Raw genomic sequence first — 22,816 nt, forward strand, 5'->3', positions numbered from 1 at the left:
ATTCTCACCCAGTCTCCTAAATCTCAGTCTGTTCGCCCAGGAGAGTCTGTCTCTATCAGCTGTACAGCCAGTTCAGGTACTAGTAATGCGCTTAGCTGGTACCTGCAGAAACCTGGAGAAGTTCCTAAACTCCTCGTTCATAGTGCCACAACCCGTCATTCTGGGATTCCAGGTCGTTTCAGTGGGAGTGGATCTGGTAGTTCATATACTCATTACACTCTGACCATCAGTGGAGTCCAGGCTGAAGATGCAGGAGATTACTACTGTCAGCAGGGTGCCAGTTATCCGTTCACACAGTGTTAGAACGTCGTACAAAAACCCCCCTCAGCTAAAGAGGAACTGTTCTGACTAAACAGCTGCAAAGCTACAGATTCTCCCGTATTCTGAAGTATTCTAAACACCAATTCATCACAATATGACAATACATTAATGTAATTGGTTAAACGTGTCTATGGATTATGATACTGAACATATCTCTCAATATATTCTGCAAAAATACATCTTTGTTTAACACACTGGGACCACTTAGTATACAGAACTGTAGATAATGATTTATTTTGAAGGACATGTTGAACAAAATTCAGAATAGGTTTAGATTTTTTTTCACGCTTTGATTTATCTTGATATTGTAAGAAGCAGTCATTTCATTACGCAATAGCATGAATGTGGATCCTGTCCGAACCCAACTATTCATGCCCTGCTCAACTTCTATACCCCTCCAACCTTGAAAGAGTGAATACAGTCATATTGATTCCAATCAAGAAGTACTACTTTAATAATATTATTATACATGTGTCACAAATAAATGCAGTCATACATACATACTGTATACAAAGCCATAAAAAGACTGTGAATTCCCCGATTTGAACGTTATGCAAAGTCCAGTGTAAAGTCTGCTTCCCCAGCCCATGTTCAGTTCTTTAGTCAGACACACAGCTGCCCCAGTCCCAGAGGATTTGAGGCTGAGTGATTGTGAACTCTGGTTGGGTTGAAACTCAGATTTGCATGGGCAGGACGACCGCAACACTCCCAGAATAGAGCAGTACCATGGCCAGATGTTCACCTGTTCCCAGAGAGTTCCATTGAGCTTGGAGCACATGGCTTCAGTATTGGCAACATCCAGAGCCATATATTTAGAGAGTTAGGCCAACTTTTAAAATTTGTAATATTGTTCTAATTCTAGACATTCTGTTACACAGCATTGTTGTAATGTTAATGGGGAGCTACTATGCCTGCCACATAATGTTGAAGTGTCATGTACATACATCATAATGCAGAAACCTCAGTGTCCCCGCTAATACATGGTTCTGGTAACATCATAAAGACTGGGGAGTCTAGAGAACATGGCTTCAGTATTAGTATCACTGTAGATATCATTTTGACTGGCACCAAATATGGCCCAATCAGCCAAACATTCATTYAGAGAYGTTGATTGTGTAAAATGTTRTTGTAWAATCACTTTCCCGGGTAGAGAGCTAACCATTCTWTATGAAAATGCAATAAATCAWKAAGATCTCAATGTCTAATGGTAAAACTCATTAAATAATGATATCCAGGCAAACCATTTAAAATATTGAACGTCTTTATTATCTCAACATGTCAGAACCAACAGCATTACAGTAATAAGGTTCAGAACACATGTGATATGAAAGCAGAGCAGATCTATTTGACATCAGAATCAGACATYTATTCTGTTGTTTGTTCCATTATGCTAAATGRTCCAGCTGGAGGAAGGATTCCCACACAGGATCCAGCCCAGCATTAGACCAGTGTGCTWGTATTGCTGGAACAGTAAGAAGGAGAGGTGCAGAGTAAAAYCAGTGGWGTCAGAGGGGGGAYCTCATTAATCAGAACACTGGTCTCTCCTCAGTGTCTCAGAGAGAGGAGACTGGGAGCCCTGGGTGGCCTCACAGGTCACAGAGCCCACCTTCTTCCACTGGTCGACAGGGAGGGTCAGGGTGCTTCTCCAGCTGTAGTGGCCGTCCTTCTCCAGGACCCCGGGGCTCCCGGTCACCTCCCAGGTGTTGCTGCTGCTACCGTCCAGCTTCCAGCTCAGCTTCCAGTCCGAGGGGAAGCCCTTGTTGGCCAGGCACATGAGAGTGGCCTTGCCCTGCTGCAGCTCCACACTGGAGGGGGACAGGACCGTCAGGGTGGGACGAACGTCACCTAGAAGACACGTGGGACGTTAGGGCAAGGGGAACTTTCAATCAATCATCAGACTGATATGACAATAATGATGTAGCAGTTTTACATCTTAGCTGTAAATGAAGGCTTTGTCCATCAGTAGGTTTCTGTTCCTCAAACAAACAGACAGTAAGTTTATCAGTCTTTATGTCACTCTTTCACTTCCCTTTGAGTAGCTACTGAAGCATATTAGAACTACATGAGATGACTGAAAATACATTCAACTATCTTCAAAATTGTACTATTTAAAATTTGAAATATGTTAGCATACTTCCCTTATTATAATGGAATAAAATCCTATGAATCAAACTGCATTTCATTATTAATTAATATGATTGTTTTGAAGAACGTTCAACAGAATGTATGAAAAATTCTTAAATTATGAATTGATTTAAAATCAGTTGATAAAATGCCTGTGCTGAGGAAGTAGATTCCAGTTGACTTTAAACATCTAACAATATTATACATTTAATTTAAAAGACTCACTAAAACATTTAAACGTTTTAATTTAAATTAATGAATTACAGTTGTGTAATTTACAAGACAATCTATCACAAAATGAAAATAATATATTGATATGAACAGCAGAACAGCCTGACTTCGCAAGACAACAAGACTTTTCAACAGATAGCAAATAGCAAGTAAAAAAGCATATAAAATAGCAAATGAGATCAAATAAGATAGAAAAATAGGAAATAGGAAAATTACGGCAAAAATAAGCAATACTTTGCAGCTGAATGCCGAAGGAGTACATTTAAGTTGAATATAACCACCTTAAAACAATTTTATACAATTAAAAGACATGAAAATAAAATGAATACTGATATGATTTACGAGACAAGGTCTTTTAATCAAAATTAATGGCTTAATATTTGAGGTCTAACGAAAAGGTATAATCAGCTATTCACACAAATTGTGACTCGTGATCATGCATAGTATTTATAACATTTTTTATCTTAGTTTCTTGTCTCATAAGATCATCGATGCATCTATACAGTATGCAGTATGCAATGCAACTTACTTCCAACATCCAGTCTAGTGCCTCCACCGAAAGTGAACCACAGTGATACAATCTCATTCAGAGGTCGTACAAAAACCTCTGACACTGTAGAGACACTGCTTTTGCTCTTTGTAAAGCTACATTTATCTAAACCACTCTGATTTCAACAGTATCCCTGTTCCAAATGAATACACACTGTATTACCTTGTTTGATATATTACATCTTGAATAGGCATTGTAATTTAACTATATTTACAACTAAGGAAAATAAATTCAACAAAAATTCTCCAAAAATAAATATACATTTCTACTTTCTATTTAAGGGAGTTGTAATATTGTTAAGAAAAGGTATTAGATTTTGATACCAGAGGTCAAGGTCTAGAATTGAATACTTACTGCCAACACTCAGTTTGGTCCCTCCACCGAAAGTCAACCACAGTGATAGAGTCTGATTGACTGGCTGTACAAAAACCTCCAGACAGACACAGAGGGGAATGATAACAGAGACATGGAACTGTTCATGGAATTCTGCATTGTAACTGATGCCCCCTACTGGTACACTCTGGAACTCCAGTAGACTGGACACATTTACTTTCCCCATTAGGATTATGTTGATATACAGTGACGTCAGAAAGTTTTCACAGCCCTTTACTTTTTCAAGAAATTTAAGATTTGAGATTTTGTGTTACTGGCAAGCACACAATACCCCATAATATCAAAGTGGAATTATGTTTTTAGAATTGTTTACCTAATTATTAAAAAATGAAAAGTTGAAATGTCTTGAGTCAATACGTATTCAACCCCTTTGTTATGGCAAGCCTAAATAAGTTCAGGAGTACAAATGGGCTTAACAAGTCACATAATACCTTTCATGGACTCACTCCGTGTGCAATAATAGTGTTTAACATGATTTTTAAACAACTACCTCATCTCTGTACCCCACACATACAATTATCTGTAATGTCCCTCTGTCGAGCAGTGAATTTCAAACACAGATTTAACCAGAAAGACCAGGGAGGTTTTCCAATGTTTCGCAAAGAAGTGCACCTATTGGTAATGGGTAAAAATAAAAAAGAAGACATTGCATATCCATTTGACCATAGTGAAGTTATTAACTACACTTTGGATGGTATATATTTTTTCAGGAWAAATGAAACGGAATAGAGCTAAGCACAAACAAAATCCTAGAAGAAACCTGTTTCAGTCTGCTTTCTAACAGACACTAGGAGACAAATTCATCTTTCAGCAGGAAAATAACCTAAAACACAAGGCCAAATATACACTGGAGTTTCTTGCCAAGTTGACTGAATGTTTTTGAGTGGCCTACATGTAGTTACAGTTTTGACTTAAATCTGATTGAAAATCTACTGCAAGACTTGAAAATGGCTGCCTAGCTATGATCAACAACCAACTTGACAGAGCTTGAAGAATTTGTGAAAGAATAATGTGAAAATATTGTAAAATCCAGGTGTGCAAAACTCTTAGAGACTTACCCAGAAAGACACAGCTGTAATCACTGCCAACGGCCAAAGGCATGTATTGACTCAGTGATGTAAATACTTATGTAATCAAGATAAGAGTGTTTGCTAAACGTGTCTGCTAAATGACTAAATGTAATATTCATTTTTCATGTTTCATAAATGTTTTACAAATGTTAGAATTCTTCTTCCATTTTGACATTACAGTATTTTGTGTAGATCAAGGACCAAAAATGACAAAACATTTTTTTCATACCACTGCACTGTTGAATACATGTTTCTGGTTGGCTTGAAGGGCATTCTAAAGCTTGCATTATTTAATTGATTACGCCCGAGAAGCCAGTGTTTGGAGGATATATTGTCACTGGTGTTGTTAGGCCCGAGGCGAGGTCGAGGGCTGGCAAACTGTGCCAATATATCCTCTAAACACAGGCTTCGAGGGAATTATCACTTTTATACAATGGGTATAAAAGTCTTTCGTACTAAATGTTCCATTGCAATACTGGCTGCGAACATACTTAGTCCTTGCTTGCTAGCTAGCCAACTACGGCTAACTTAGTCGCGTCAAACAGTGCAGCCAGAATAACAACAATAGCTGCATTTGTATTTGTTTAAACTGTTTTCTAGTGACATTTATTTGGACACATGAGGTGCGATATAACCTGGCATAGAAATGTCCTCTCGTCAGGACACTGTTGTTCAGAGGAGCTAGCCAACAACACAGCTAACACAATCCCTTCAAACTGAAGCTGGAAAGACTGCAAACTAGCTGCATTTTGTTGAACATTTTTTAAATTGACATTTCTTTGTATATATCCATAAAAATMATGCCAGCTGATCCATGATTTAGACTGGCTGAGAAACGCTTCCTGTCTGTCTGTCTCGTCCCGACACGTCCATTACTATGGGACAGCTGGAGATCGAATTTGAATATTGAAACAATGTTGCAAATGTCGAAGAGACACACAGCAAGGTTTTACAAATCTCTGCTTTTAAAAACGAAATGTTAGTCTGAAATAAATGTGAGACAAAGTCTAGATACTTTTTATAGTGGTGATCAAGTTTATAAATTGGCTGGCTGGGCTGATGAGACAATGGGTTGAGCAGTCAGGTGGAACACAGTAAAAGGCACCACTCTGATGCCCAACATGGGTTCAACCATGTCAGTTTCAGTCTAAGCCACAATAAGAAGTGAGACAACTCGCCAACACTGCCCAACAACATTCCCATATACTGTATTTCAGATGTAACAACACCTGGTACACGGACAAACAACTTTATCCCCACCCAAAGGATCATGCCTTTCGGTTCAAAATTAGAAAAATGCTAAGTCCTCAATATTTATACTGTAAACCTTGTATTCAACACTATAAGCTATATTTCTACATGAAAGAGAAGCCCTCAACACCTTTGATATGACTCTGTCAGTCCTCCCTCCCTCTGCCACCTATCATTAGTCCCCAGTGTTGATGCAAGGAATGACAATACATGAGATCGACACGATACTGTAATTTAAAACATACTTTTTTTGATTATGATAGGGTGACGCACACCCCAAAATGTTTTGTAGAGGTGCTGAAAGTACAAAGTAAACAGTATAAAAAAGAAAGAAGGAAAGTTGTGCACTACATATGCTCCCAACAATTGWATGGGTATATGGAGTGTGTGACTTTCTTTTTATWCGGATCTTGGGGACCTTCAACTTAAAGTAAAACACCCGCTCTACACATCACACAAACTGCCATTACACAGTCTGGTCAGAGGAGGGAYACAGAGCACCACTACTGTCCATCTTGAGAAGGTTTGAAACATATAGATGCAGCAATTCTACTGTTAAACTTAATTGACCTTCTGAGACTGACAACCACTGTTGAGGGACATAAACCACTGTGTAAGTGAGTCAAAGTAGGCCTCATTTAAGATATAGTTGTTACATTGTGTGGTTTACGATTTTAGTATTCTCAAATATGATACACAGTAGGCCAACCTTTGGAAACGGCTGACATCATTTATCTGTGTATGTACACAAGCACAGTGTGTGTATTTGCATAAAATATGAAAGCTTTGTATAGTTGGCCTGCCTCATTGCTCTTCATACTTTAAATAACCCAGTGTTGATCAGTGACTGTTCACTCCTTTCAGAGCCACTGACACGCAGCACAATGATGATGTCACTGATTCTACTGCTGGGAACACTTGGTCTCCTTGTTCAGGGTGAGATACACTTTGACAACTTTGATTCATTAAGGATTTGGCTTCAGAGTTACACTTCATTTGTTAATTTGACCGTTTTTTATTTAACATATTGCATAAAAAGCTATGCTTTACGATATGCTTGTTGTTGTGATAACCTTATTAATCAGTCATTCTTCACTTTTGTTTATCTTTCAGAATCATCAGCAGATATAATTCTGACTCAGTCTCCTAAATCTCAGTCTGTTAGTCCAGGAGAGWRTGTCTCTATCAGCTGTACAGCCAGTTCAAGTACTGGTAWTWYTCTCCACTGGTACCTACAGAAACCTGGAGAAGCTCCTAAACTCCTGGTTTATTATGCTACAAACCGTCAGTCTGGGATTCCAGGTCGTTTCAGTGGGAGTGGATCTGGTAGTTCATATACTCATTACACTCTGACCATCAGTGGAGTCCAGGCTGATGATGCAGCAGATTACTACTGTTAGCAGAGTTACAGCTTTCCGTTCACACAGTGTTAGAACGTCGTACAAAAACCTCTCTCAGCTAAAGAGGAACTGCTCTGTCTCAACAGCTGCAGAYCTACAGAGTCTCCTGTATTCTAAAGTATTCTAAACACGAATTCTTCGAATTATCACACCCTTTGTAATCACACCCTTTGACTTTTTCCACATTTTATTGTTTAACAGCCAGAATTTAAATTTGAATACATTGAGATTTTGTGGAACTACACAAAATACCCCATATTGTCGAAGTGGAATTATGTATTTAATTTTTTTTTTACAAAAGATTTAAAAATGAAAAGCTGAAATGGCGTGAGTCAATAAGTATTCAACCCCTTTGTTATGACAAGCCTAAATAAGTTTGTCAGTAAAAATGTGCTTAACAAGTCACATGACAAGTTGCATGGACTCACTCTATGTGCAATAATAGTGTTTCAAATGTTTTTTGAATGACTGGCTCCTCTCTAACTTTATGTCCTGAATACAAAGCGTTATGTTTGGGGAGAATCCAACAAAACACATCACTGACTACCACTCTTCATATTTTCAAGCATGATGGTGGCTGCATCATGTTATGGGTATGCTTGTCATCGGCAAGGACTAGGGAGTTTTTGGGGGATAAATGAAACGGAATAGAGCTAAGCATAGGCAAAATCCTAGAGGCAAACCTGGTTCAGCCTGCTTTCCAACAGACACTGGTAGACAAATTCCCCATTCAGCAGGACAATAACCTAAAACACAAGGCCAAATATACACTGGAGTTGCTTACCAAGACGACATTGAATGTTCCTGAGTGGCCTACATATAATTARAGATTTGACTTAAAATGACAATTAAATCWATTTTTCACTTAGATCGTTGACAAAAATGGACAATTAAATCCATCTGAGTCCCACCTTGCTACACAACAAAATGTGGAAAATGTCACACAAGTCCAAATTCTTACATAGTTATTTATAAAAAAGATCTGTCAGCGGTATTTTGCGGAGGAGGCACTCTGACTTCAACAGCCAAATAGTCCCCCCCCCCCACCATTGTCCCTAGTAAGTTGTTCCTGCACAACGGAGCAAACATATGCTAGGCAGGACCCTAGATTCTCTACTGCGTGAAAACAGTATCATCATCGTTTTATTKGATTTTAGCTCTCCTGTGATGGGCAGGACTCGCAGGATATATGTTTGTAAATGAATTTGATCAAGCTATGTAGCCTTTTGATTCCTTCATGGATGAATAAATARAACTAAAATGTTGTATTGTTTCTTGGTAATACTAGCCACCTATCAATTTTATTAAGTTAGCTTCAGCTAGCCAGCTCGATGGGTTCCTAATCTCCCAACCTCATAATTAGCTACCAAGCCAGTTTAGGCTATCAATGAAGATAGAGCAGCTAGTCTAACTACCTTAGCTGGCATGCCTGCTGGCAAGGTTGCTGGACATTAGAATTGCTTTKATTKTTGGGTTATGACACTATACACTGAGTGTACAAAACATTAAGGACACTTTCCTAATATTGAGCGGTAAGGCAACAGCAACCAACTGTAAACAAAAGTCAAGGGGATTGTTCGAGAGGATCAAAACCGTAATGTATCATGGGTAAATTGTGACTGACTGACCTACAAATAATAATGAGACYTTATTTATGATGGAAGGTGATTTGTAGATCAGTCAGRCGGCATGTCGCCTAAATGCCGAACAAGCCCAAGGAGTGAAGTTGGGGAGAGGTGCACCTGCAAAAGAAAATCTTCATAATGTCGAAATATACATGTCTCTAACCCACATATCACACAGTCACAACCTGAAAATGTACAATCAATTAGTGAGAGAGAGACTCAAATATCACATGAATTGTGGAAATGCTGTTTCAGTCATGTCTTTGGTCACGTTCACATGGGTCAAACAAAAACACCCTAATGATTGGTTGACAATAGAGCCTCCCACAACGCAGGCGCCGGCTGCAATTTGCACATTTTGAGGAGTAACTGCAGAAACTTACAGTCAACTACAGTCAAAACCTCATGACCTTTGATCACATGGTTTTTGTAAAGTTTACGCAGTAGGCGGAAATCTGATTTTTTTATCCCCGTAATACAACACACGTTGGATGGTCACCGAGATCACAAAAGWGATCCGCTCGAACKCACAWATGTTCTCTTTTCTGTCTTCTACATTGTTAGAACGAATAGATTCACTGCGACTAATATTGACAGACCCACCCATCCATATTGTGTGTGGATCTGATCGCCTTCATACAGACTCAGTGAGACTTGATTATGAATTAAGGATTATSAATTCTGGTTGAAAAMAATGGACTGGCTGTTTGAGATGTTGACAGTTACAGTAAAAGGTTTTAACTGACAAAAGATAATATTTGGACAGTGAAACTAAATCATGAAATATAGGAGAGAAAAAATAGGGGGATAGAAGAAGGAAAGGTCAATGAAGAGATGAAGGGATAATGCCTGTAGACTAAATATGAGAACTGATAGTCGCTTCCCCCTATATGTGTATCTGCAAATAAATGTGCTTTATGCAAATGTACAGTTGTTGTCAATAGCTTCCCAAATTAAGATAACAATAGATAGCAGTCATTGTAGATTTATGCTTGAATCTGTGGCAGGGAGGAAATTCTATCATCCCACTGGGCACAGATGTCAATTCAATGTCTGTTCCACATTGGTTCAACATAATGTCATTGAAATGACATGGAAACAACGTTGATTCAACCAGTGTGTGACCAGTGGCATGTTTGAAATGTTCTTCTACCCTTATCAACCTTATCTTACCACTAGATGGCAGCATTGAAGCATATCCATACATTCACGGACACAGATGGATGAAATGCATGAAGAATRCATTACTCATCCATTTATCCGTCAAAAGTTCGAATCAACTTTTTACACACTGTTAAAGTCAAAGGAAAATTATGAATTCATAATGYTGGTAAAATATACAAAACGTAMKGGCTGGCCCCTAGACACATCCACACAAGTGCAGTAGAAGTTTTGCCCATATACTGTATACCGAACAAAAATATAAACGCAACATGCAAAGTCTTGGTCCCATGTTTAATGAGCTGAATTAAAGGATTCCAGAAATTGTCCATGAGCACAAAAAGCTTATTTCTCTCAAATGTTGTGCACAAATTTGTTTACATCCRAGTTAATMAGCATTRCTCCTTTACCAAGAGAATATATCCACCTGACAGGTGTGGCATATAAATAAGCTGATTAAACAGCATGATTATTACACAGGTGCAGCGTTTGCTGGGGAAAATAAAAGGCCACTCTAAAATGTGCAGTTCTGTCACACAACCAAATGTCTCAAGTTTGGGGGACCGTGCAATTGGCATTCTGACRGCAGGAATGCCCACCAGAGCTTTTGCGAGATAATTAYATGTTCATGTCTCTACCATAAGCCGCATCCAATGTAGTTMCAGAGAATTTGGCAGTACTTCCAACCWGCCTCACAACTGCAGACCACGTGTATGGCGTCGTGTGMGCGAGCGGTTTGTTGARGTCAACYTTGTGAACAGAGTGCCCCATGGTGGRAMTGGGGTTATGGAAAAGGCGTTCCCCAACCTTTTGCCAAAAAGTTMGAATCACAGAATCGTCTAGATGTCATCATTGTATGCTGTAGCGTTAAGATTTCCCTGGAACTAAGGGGCCTATGCCGAACAATGAAAAACAATCCCAGATCAGTATTCCTCCTCCACCAYACTTTACAGTTGGCACTCTGCATTGGGGCAGGTAGCATTCTCCTGGCATCCGCCAAACCCAGATTCGTTTGTCGGACTGCCAGATGGTGAAGTGTGAGATCACCAATCAAAATAAATCAAATAAGATTATTATATAGCCCTCTTACATCAGCTATATCTCAAAGTGCTGTACAGAAACCCAGCCTAAACCCCAAACAGCAAGCAATGCAGGTGTAGAAGCATGGTGGCTAGGAAAAACTCCCTAGAAAGCCAAAACCTAGGAAGAAACCTAGGAGAGGAACCAGGCTATGAGGGGTGGCCAGTCCTCTCTGGCTGTGCCGTTTGGAGATTATAACAGAACATGGCCAAGATGTTCAAATGTTCATAAATTACCAGCATGGTCAAATAATAATAATCACAGTAGTTGTCGAGGGTGCAGCAAGTCAGCACCTCAGGAGTAAATGTCAGTTGGCTTTTCGTAGCCGATCATTAAGAGTATCTCTACCGCTCTTGCAGTCTCTAGAGATTGAAAACAGCAGGTCTGGGACAGGTAGCAGTCCTGTGAACAGGTCAGGGTTCCATAGCCGCAGGCAGAACAGTTGAACTGGAGAGCAGCAGCAAGCCAGGTGGACTGGGGACAGCAAGGAGTCATCATGCCAGGTAGTCCTGAGGCATGGTCCTACGGCTCAGGTCCTCCGAGAGGGAGAAAGAAGAGAGAGAAAGAGAGAATTAGAGAGAGCATACTTAAATTCACACGAGACACCGAATAAGACAGGAGAAGTTCTCCAGATATAACAAACGGACCCTAGCCCCCGACACATAAACTACTGCAGCATAAATACTGGAGGCTGAGAGGAGGGTCAGGAGACACTGTGGCCCCAATCCGATGATACCCCCGGACAGGGCCAAACAGGAAGGATATAACCCACACACTTTGCCAAAGCACAGCCCCCACACACTAGAGGATATCTTCAACCACCAACTTACCATCCTGAGACAAGGCCGAGTATAGCCCACAAAGATCTCCGCCACGACACAACCCAAGGGGGGGCGCCAACCAGACAGGAAGATCACGTCAGTGACTCAACCCACTCAAGTGACGCACCCCTCCTAGGGACGGCATGAAAGAGCACCAGTAAGCCAGTGACTCAGCCCCCTGTAATAGGGTTAGAGGCAGAGAATCCCAGTGGAGAGAGGGGAACCGGCCAGGCAGAGACAGCAAGGGCGGTTCGTTGCTCCATAGCCTTTCCGTTCACCTACACACTCCTGGGCCAGACTACACTCAATCATATGACCCACTGAAGAGATGAGTCTTCAGTAAAGACTTAAAGGTTGAGACCGAGTCTGCGTCTCTCACATGGGTAGGCAGACCATTCCATAAAAATGGAGCTCTATAGGAAAAAGCCCTCCAGAGAACGCTTGGAATTGCGCATGGTGATCTTATGCTTGTGCTCCATTTCATGAATCTCCCAACAAACAGTTATTTTGCTGACATTGATTCCAGAGGCAGTGTGGAATTCGGTAGTCAGTGTTGCAACCGAGGAAAAGGCGATTTTTATGCACTACGCGCTTCAGCACTCGGTGGTTCCTTTCTGTGAGCTTGTGTGGCCTACCACTTCGCGGATGAGCTGTTGCTGCTCCTAGACYTTTCCACTTTACAATAACAATACTGAGCAATTGGGGGAGAAGGTGGTGACCAAGGTGGTCAGGGTGGTGACCAAGAACCCAATGGTCACTCTGACAGACCTCCAGAGTTCCTCTGTGGAYATGGGAGAACCTTCCAGAAGGACAACCATCTCTGTAGCACTCCACCAATCAGGCCATTATGGTAGAGTGGCCAGACGGAACCCACTCCTCAGTAAAAGGCACKTYACAYCRTGKTTGGAGTTTGCCAAAATGCACTTAAAGGACTCTCAGACTATGAGAAACAAGWTTKTCTGGTCTGATGAAACCAAGAWCTASCTCTTTGGCCTGAATGCCAAGCGTCACGTCTGGAGGAAACCTTGCACCATCTCTACGGTGAAGCACGGTAGTGGCGGCACCATGCTGCYGGGATGTCTTTCAGCGGCAYGGACTTGGACACTAGTCAGGATCGAGGGATAGATAACTGGAGCAAAGTACAGCGAGATCCTTGATGCAAATCTGTTCCAAGGCACTCAGGACCTCAGACTGGGGCGAAGGTTTATCAGTAAACAACAGTAAACAACCTTAAGCACACAGCCAAAACAACATAGGAGTGGCTTCGGGACAAGTCTCTGACTGTCCTTGGGTGGCCCAGCCAGAGCCCGGACTTTAACCCGATAGAACATCTCTGGAGAGACCTGAAAATAGCTTGTGCAGTAAACCCTCCCCATCCAACTGACATAGCCTGAAAGGATCTGCAGAGAAGAATGGGAGAATCCCCAAATAAAGGTGTGCCAAGCTTGTAGCGTCATACCCAAGAAGACTCAAGGTTTGTAATCGCTGCCAATGGTGCTTCAACAAGTATGAGTAAATGGTTTGGAGTACTTATGTAAATGTGATATTTATATTTCAAAAAATCTGTTTTTGCTTTCCTCTTTGTGGGTATTGGTGTAGATTAAGGCTGTAATGTAACAAAATGTGAAGTCAATGAGTCTGAATATTTCCGAATGCACTGTAGTCCATTTATTGTTATTTTATTGTCTTATTTCTACTTAAGTTTATTTAGCATTTTCTTACTCTGCATTACAATAAGTGAGAAGTATGCTGAAATATTTCACATTTGAAATAATTTTGAAGATAGTTCATGTATTTTCAGTCATCTCATGTAGTTATAATATGCTTCAGTAGCTATCAAAGGGAAGTGAAAGAGTGACATAAATAATGATAAATTAACTGTCTGTTTGAAGAACAGAAACCTACGGATGGAAAAACCTTCATTTACAGCTAAGATTTTAAACTGCTGCAGCATTTTGTGCGTATCGTCTGGTGATTTGATCATTAGCTCCCCTCTCCCTAACTTCCACTGTCTCTAGGTGAGGTTGTCCCACGTGACGTCCTGCCCCCCTCCAGCGTGGAGCTGCAGCAGGGGAAGGCCACTTTCATGTGCCTGGCCACAATGCTTCCCCTCAGACTGGAAGCTGAACTCCAGATTACCAACTAGTTTAAAGAAGGCCAGTTTTATTGCTTTCTTTATCAGTCAACGTTTTAACTGGTCCTAACATAATTGCAAAAGGGTTTTCTAATGATCAATTAGCCTTTTAAAATTAAAAACTTGGATTAGCTAACACAACGTGCCATTGGAACACAGGAGTGATGGTTGCTGATCATGGGCCTCTGTACACCTATGTAGATATTCCATTTAAAAAATRAGCCGTTTCTAGCTACAATAGTCATTTACAACGTTAACAATGTCGACACTGTATTTCTGATACATTTTATGTTATTTTAATGGACAAAAAATMTGCTTTTCTTTCAAGAACAAGGACATTTCGAAGTGACCCCAAACTTTTGAACGTTAGTGTATGTTTTTTCAGCAATAGGTTATGATTAATGAGCTCTGCACTCAAACACCTCTCCCTCTTACTGATCCAGCACTACTACCACACTGGTCTGGTGTTGGGCTGGGCCTTACTCCAGAATATCTGTCTGATTCGGATGTCAAAGATCTGCTCTGCTTTCTTACATTTGTTATAATCTTTATTCCTGTAATGTTGTTGGATCTGACATGTTGAGATAATAAATACTTTTTCCATCCTTAATATTGTTGCCTGGATATCCTTATCYAATGAGTTTTACCATTATACATGGAGATATTTATGACCCATAGTAAATGATTTTACTAATACATTTCAGTCTATGAACCTCTCTCAAAAAATYCATGGCTTTTTGGGCCAAATTTGGTACCCCTCAAAATGATATCTGCAGCGATAGTAAAGCTTTGTGCTCTAAACTCAATGGTCATGAATATACCAAAACATAAAGCCATGTGCTTTAAACTCACTAGTCTTCATGATTTTACAAATACGGAAGCCATGATTGATACCTATACTGAAGAATTCACTGATTACTCTCTGGGGACAGGTGAACATCGGGCCACGGTACTGCTCTATTCTGGGAGTGTGGCAGTCACTTTGGCCATGCAAATTTGAGTTTCCACTCCACCACAATCCCCTGAAGTCAAATCCTCTGGGACTGGGACAGCTGTATATTTGACTAGAGAACTGAAKATGGGCTGTGGAAGCAGACTTTACACTGGACTTTGTATAATGCTGAAATGGGGAAATTTACTCAAGGGTATTTTGATGGGTTTTATACTGTATGGTTAACTWTGTGCATTTATGTATGTACTGTTTAATCATTTGAAAGGGGTGCTTCTTAAATTGGAATGAATATGACTTCTGTCACTCTTTCAGGGTTGAAGGGGTGTAGAAGTTGGGTAGGGACAGTGTGATGAATAGTTGAGTTGGGTCAGACAGGTTCAACTTTCAGAGATCAGTCATGAACAGCGGTAAATCAGTACCTGATGTCCTGAACATAACAGGCAATTTATCCCAATCTTTACTTAAAACACTTCATTCAGCATCTTCTTCACAAGAGAAGCATCCTCTACAACTCAGTATCCRCCGTGTCCCAGTGTGTTTGTGAATGAAGCTCCAGAGAGAAGAGTGTTCCAAACTAGAGTTGCAATCCAGCAGGACTCCACTGGAAGTCTCCCTTCCTCATACTGACCAGAGATCAGAGGAGCCCCAGCCATGAACACAACCAATAGGAGATAGAAACACACAGACAGAGACAAAAACACACTTTACGACTCACAGTTAGGACATGTGTTAACATTAGGAGATAAAAATGTATCACATAACTGACTTTAGTTGTGAATACAAAAACATATAAGCCTTACTTGTTTTCTTTTCAAATTCAAATATTGATTCAATGTTTAGGACCTATCTGGGTTGGGGTCAAATAGATTTCTATGTATTAAATTCAACACTTATATTCATTTACGTTTTATAATTTAAAATTAATATTTTTTTAATTAATGAGATGTGCAGTATTCATATTAATTTTCCAAATTATACAATTATTGAATCTATGACAATAAACTATGAAAATAGCCTGAGTGCAATGCTTTCCATTTTTTTGCATAATACCTTGAAAGAGAATCCTTTATAGTCTAGATGCTAAACAAGTTTAATCGTATGATTGATAATGTGTCATATTTTGATGAAGTTCTCTAAAGTTTTAGTAGTTCTGCAGCTGTTGAGTCAGAACAGTTCCTCTTTAGCTGAAGGAGGTTTTTGTACGACGTTCTAACACTGTGTGAATGGAAAGCTGTAACCCTGCTGACAGTAGTAATCTGCTGCATCATCAGCCAGGACTCCAGTGATGGTCAGAGTGTAATGAGTATATGAACTACCAGATCCACTCCCACTGAAACGACCTGGAATCCCAGAATGACGGGTTGTAGCACTATGAACGAGGAGTTTAGGAGCTTCTCCAGGTTTCTGCAGGTACCAGCTAAGCGCATTACCAGTACTTGAACTGGCTGTACAGCTGATAGAGACAGACTCTCCTGGGCGAACAGACTGAGATTTAGGAGACTGGGTCAGGATTATATCTGCTGATGATTCTGAAAATTAAAGTGAAGAAAGCTGATTAGTAAGGTTATCACAAGAAATAGACATTGATAATCTTCCGAAGCCTATCATGAAACATATCAGGAAAAAAGAAATCATTAAATCTGAAGCTAAACCAAACATGAATAAAAGTTGGTCAAAGTGTCTCTCACCCTGAACAAGGAGCCCCAGTGTRCKCAGCAGTAGAATCAGTGACATCATCATTGTGCTGCGTGTCAGTGGCTCTGAAAGGAGTGAACAGTCACTGATCAACACTGYGGTTTTAAAAGTATGTGGAGCATTGAGGCAGGACAGCTATGCAAATGTCCCATATTTTACACAAATGCGTGCGTGTATTCATGCACACATTCTAATGTCCTCATGTGGTTACATATGCTGCTTGCTTGATTTGAGCAAAGCAAGTCCAGACAGAGGTATGAAGCGGGCCACTTAATGTCGCCTCGTCCTTGAGCTACCTTTCTAGCGTGGGTCCATTTGGTCAATCTTTAGCCTTGCATATAGAGGTTATTAAAAATGTGTTTTCACATAGATTTTTCATGAGTTTGTAAAGCCACAACCACTTGGACTCAGTGAGAATACAGCGCTTGTTTACACTGTTTCCTTTAACTGTGTTTGTGTTAGGAAACAGATACAGACTGTAGCTGAGTCGGTAACACCACAACTCTAGTCCACATATTGTCCCTGAGCCAGAGACCGGGGTTCACTTCCCCATTTCTGAACCCCCTCTCCTCCCTTATCTGTGTACACAACTGTCTGAATAGAAAAAAAGAAACAAAAAGAAAAGAAAAGAGGGAGAGGTGTGTTTGATTGTTTAAGAAACAGGAAAAGGTATGAGCCTGGCGCACTGATGACAGTTTCAATCTGAATTTCAAATTAAACGACTCTGGATGAAAGTACAAACTTCAGACACTTCAGAGTTTATGCCCACACGAGCTGACACACAATTTATATCGGGTGTGATTAATGGCACCCTGTGGCACAGGCAAATGTAGCATGATAGCAGGTCAGCTGATGGAGGATTCAAAATTGTCCAGGGGAATCGGACACAAAGGCAATCGACTCACAGTCAGACTGCTCCAAACTCTTGTTCACATATGAACTATGGTACTGAATCGTCCCGTGTTTCTCCAATATAAATGGACCTTTAGATATGTTCCAGATTCGGTCCTTAAAAAAAATCTAAGAGCAGAAGATCAGCGTTGGTTTTCCTTGTGCTTTTTGAGACACCTATAAATAGACAGTTCATCTCATCTACATTCTCATGATGTCAAATGGCCTTTAATTGCAAGATGGATCACAAAAATGTACCCTGAGAAATGTAGGCCTATGTCATAACAAATACTTCACASAATGTTCTAATGAAACTTGGCATTGTCAACGAGTCAACATTTAGAAAGTTATAATTTTTAGATAAAACTATACTAAATATCACCAAATAACTGATTAAAACAAGCTGTTTTGCAATGGTCCACAGTAGCCTCAACAGCACCKTCTAGGGTAGCACCATTGRGTAGCCGGAGGACAGCTATTTTCTGWCCTCCTCTGGGTARATAGACTTCAATATTAAACCTAGGAGGCTCATGGTTCTCGCCTCCTTCCATAGACTTACACAGTAATTATGACGACTTCCYGAGGATGTCCTCCAACCAATCAGAGCTCCTGCAGCATGAACTGACCTGTTGACCATCTAATCAAAGGATCATAGAATGAATATAGTATTGAAATTATAAGCTACAGCTAGCTACCACTGCAGTGCATAAAGTGTGGTGAGTAGTTGACTCAAAGAGAGAGAAAGACAATAGTTGAACAGTTTTTAAATGCATTTCTTCAAAATMAAGGAGAAGCAGAGACAGAGAGAGAGAGAGCGAGCGAGAGAAAGATAGTTATATTTCGTTGTACTTTAGTTTACCTCTCATTTACTTAGCTAGCTAATGCAGCTAATTTGYCCTACTKTTTAACAGAGAGGAATGCTATTTATGTTAGCTAGCTGGCTAAGGCTATCCAAKACTGCAWCTCTTCCAAGTCAAGGTAAGCTTTAGGTTTTATAAATGTATTGCCACCGGGGCCCACCAGTGTAACTGCTAAACTGCTTGCTGTACTGCGTGATTGTACACATGGATTGGATTTGGGTTTACTAAGTAGTTTTGTTAACTKTGACATTAGCTAATATGATTACAATGATGTAGTCTGTGTAGCAGTTATGGTATAAAGGTTTGGCTTGGAGAGGTCTTTTTGGCCTGGTCACAGACAGCTGTTTTGTAGTGCACTYAACTCCACAAGCAAAGGGAAAAGGTGAGAGGTAGAGAGCGCGCAGATACGAGAAGGAATTATACAACAAGCAAAGTGATGCTGCTGTATGAAAGTGAACTGTGTGTGGGGTTATCAGGGGTGTATTCATTCTGCTGATTGTTGCAAAACGCTTCTTTAACAAATGTGGTTTCTACTGGTAACTTAGATATACAAACTATGGCATAAGAGGATGACAAGTGGATACGAGTCAATCTGTGATTTTGATTAAGACATTGATGAGTGAGCTAGGACGGACATAGTCAATATAACAATTTGTTCAGCACTTTTGAAATGTACAGCGACAGAATTCAGAACATGGGCCGTTCTTACAGTGTCCTCCCTGTACACCAAGTCAGAACTGTAGGATAAATAAAGGGGGCAAATTAGCAGACAATGAAAGCTCTTACAATATTCGATGATTATATTTCTATTAAACAGGTTATAGTCTACATGTGCACCACCAAGTCTGAAAAAGTAGGCGAAATTAAGAGGGGAAAATAGACCAAATTATTTAGGTGAGGTACATTGGCTACTAACAGCTTACTACACAACATACACTTAGTATTACTTTCTTAGCTACAGTATACATATCTCCCTTGCTTTTTACATAATTTWTGCAGCAGCAAACAAGGACTCACCTTGTTGTGCTGTGCTTACTTGAACAGGAATGTGGCGCGGCGGTCCTTCGTGGSCAAATTTTGTTATCAAACTTTGTCATCAAGGTCTGGCATTCTCTGGATTTATGGCGCTTTCAAGACAAAAAACAAGGTCAAATCATGACGACGTCAGTGATCTCCAGGTCGTAGTTCTAGAAAGAGGGCAGAGTTCCCGACTTACAATTCCGAGTTGGATGACTGTTTAAAACATATTTTCCCAGTCGGAGCTTGTTTTTTCCTGAGTTCCCAGTTGTCTTGAACTCACTGAAGTCAGATTTCCCAMTTCGGAGTTAAGTGGTTTTGAGCGKGGCAGAAATCATGCTGGATTGACAGAATGGCCAATGTTGAATGTTTATAATTTCAAGCTTCYAAAAGAGACCCTTAAACCCAGACTTGGMACCACACAGCCACGCCACTGAATAGCAGGCTAGGGTTTGCTTWGCAATGCTTGCAGTTAGCCATTAATTCCYTCCAAACCACTCATTGTTGAATTTGCYATTGCCAACTTGTTGTGTAATGTTTATGTTTAATGGCCGATGAGCACCGATACGTTTCATCTATAATTTCTCTTCATTATTTCTCTTCATATGACAATGATTAAAATGCTAAGATTTTGAAAGTATGTTGTTGACATAATCAGTCCAATCAAAGCTGCTGTAGATATAACATGATTTGARGTAATTTTATCTGTGGCCAATGACCTTGAGCCTTCTTGGATGGGCATTTCTAATGTAACTCTATGGCAGCACCCAAGGGGCTTGAATATTTTAGCTCTACCCTTAGGATTTGGCYGTGACATAGTGTCCCCATGAGTGACAGAACACTGAGCCAATCACAGCGCAACTAGAGAACATACCCAATCACGGCGCAACAAGAGAACATTACCAACCAATACACTCCGTATTTTCCGCTTGCTGCCCCACCACCACAGAAATCACTGAGCTAGGCTGAAACACKTCCATTTTGGAGCTGCCTTACTCAAGAAGCTGCCTTGCTCCCGAGTGGTGCAGCGGTCTAAGACACTGCATCTCAGTGCAGTCCCTAGTTCGAATCCAGGCTGTATCCCATCCGGTCATGATTGGGAGTCCCATAGGGRGGCGCACAATTGGCCCAGCTTCGTRCGGGTTTGGCCGGGGTAGGTCGTCATTGTAAATAGGAATTTGTTCTTAACTGACTTGACTAGTCAAATAAAAACAATTAAAAAGCAAAAAAAGACCATGTTTGTATGCGGCTTTATTAACTCAATGATTATTATATGTATTTTTTACATCGTTTGCAAACTGATATGTGACACGTATTAATGCCAACACGTGTCACTAAGGGCATGAAAACACGAATGATTCATGGGGCCCAAGCCTGGTAGGGGCCCCTAATTGTTGAGAGAATTATTTATTTATCATTTTAAAAATGTTAGACAAAAAAATCTGTGCTGAAAATTAAAATGAATAACCATAATCAGATCAGGCATCTCTACCCAACCATCCTGTTTGTATCCCCCCCCCCCCACAATGCACATGGTTTGGTCCATTATCCACAAGTAGCAAAAAAAATACCGCTGATCTGACAGATGCTCCTAAGTCAAGTTCTTGTTTAGTGTTTTACATATCGTAGACTTGTCAACAGAGATGTTAGCATGTTCCAGAGATTTCTGCAAGTATTTAACTGACACTAGGATTCTTCTTAACCTCATTGAGCATTCTGTGCTGTGCTCTTTCAGTCATCTTTGCAGGAAGGCCACCCCTAGGGAGAGTAGCAACAGTGCTGAACTTTCTCCATTTATAGACAATTGGTCTTACTGTGGACTGATGAACATCAAGGCTTTTAGAGGTACTTTTGTAACCCTTTCCAGCTTTATGCAAGTCAAGCATTCTTAAACTTAGGTCTTCTGAGATCTCTTTTGTTCGAGGCATTGTTCACATCAGGCAATGATTCWTGTGAACAGCAAACTCAAATTTTMRGAGTGTTTTTTTATAGGGCAAGGCAGCTCTAACCAACATCTCCAATCTCGTCTCATTAATCGGACRCCAGGTTAGCTGACTCCTGACTTCAATTAGCTTTTGGAGTCATTAGCCTAGGGGTTCACATACATTTCCAACCTACACTGTGAATGCTTAAATGATCTATTCAATATAGACAAGAACATTTAAATAATGTGTGTGTTATTAATTTCAGCACATTATGTTTGTCAATTGTTGTGACTTAGATGAAGATCAGATTTATGGTAATTCCAAAGGGTTCACATATTTTCTTGCCACTGTGCATACATCTGGAATAACTGAATGAAGACATGTGCATAGTGTGAATATCAAATGAAAACATATTTAATTCCACTCACTGGATCATATGCTCATTGTACAATTTATATGACTATGTATAGTTCCCAGAAAAACAACACTTACTGTTGTAAGATTTCTGTGTATGTGAGATATTTTTGTGAGATAAATCCATTAATATTTTATTTAAATTTGACGATAGTCGGAATAAAATAGAAATATGATGGTAATTCAAATAATGTTGAAAATTACTACTATACATATTTAAGGCAGAATCAATGTCATCCTGTCTGGTACCAATTTGAAATCCTATTTCATGTTCATATTTATATACAGTACCAGTCAAAAGTTTGGACACACCTACGCAATGACTGGATGGAATTGCCAAAAATCACTAAGCTGAGAGTCTTAGTATCCTCTCCTCTCTAACTGTAAGCATAAGCTTTCAAGTTCTACCGATCACTTACCCTTTGTGACACAGCCAATTGTTAGAATAAGCACACCCAACGTACCTCATCCCTACCTCATCCCCGATCCCCATACATCTAAACCACGCTGCTTGCTAGGTAAAGTTGCCGCCTGCTATCTCAGTTCACTGTCACGATGGCTACACCCAAACCCGCAGCACTGCCTCCAGCAGGTTGTATCTCACTGATCACCCTAAAGCCAAAACCTCATTTGACGCCTGTCCTTCCAGTTCTCTGCTGCCTGCGACTGGAACGAATTGCAAATAATCTCTTGAAGTGGAGACTTTAATCTCCCTCAACAACTTTAAGCAAAATCTGCTATGTCCGAGCAGTCTAAACCGAATCGCTCAGCTGAAACATAGTCCATCTGTAAACTTACCCACCCAAAGTTTTACCTTACTCACCCCCATACTGCTTTTATTTATTTACTTTTCTGCTCATTTGCACCACCATGCTATCTCTTTCTTGCCACAAGATCAACT

General features: G+C 40.2%; 1 protein-coding gene and 2 gene segments (V, D, J or C); 1 reads left to right on the plus strand and 2 right to left on the minus strand.

Annotated features, from left to right (window-relative positions):
* Nucleotides 1-22,816, minus strand: part of LOC111956180 (teashirt homolog 1-like) — a 445,767-nt gene that overhangs the window by 166,543 nt on the left and 256,408 nt on the right. The window lies entirely within an intron of this gene.
* LOC111955923 (Ig kappa chain V region Mem5-like) lies at nucleotides 1,565-16,878 on the minus strand. The segment is given in 4 exon segments: nucleotides 1,565-2,166; nucleotides 3,206-3,243; nucleotides 16,339-16,642; nucleotides 16,802-16,878. Coding segments are annotated over 4 exon segments (717 nt in total).
* Nucleotides 6,795-22,816, plus strand: part of LOC111955500 (immunoglobulin kappa variable 6D-21-like) — a 37,889-nt gene continuing 21,867 nt past the window's right edge. The window contains 2 exon segments of the V gene segment in view: nucleotides 6,795-6,876; nucleotides 7,054-7,152. Coding sequence covers nucleotides 6,825-6,876; nucleotides 7,054-7,152 — 151 coding nt within the window.

Source organism: Salvelinus sp. IW2-2015, linkage group LG31 (genome assembly GCF_002910315.2).
Source record: "Salvelinus sp. IW2-2015 linkage group LG31, ASM291031v2, whole genome shotgun sequence".
NCBI lineage: Eukaryota > Metazoa > Chordata > Actinopteri > Salmoniformes > Salmonidae > Salvelinus > Salvelinus sp. IW2-2015.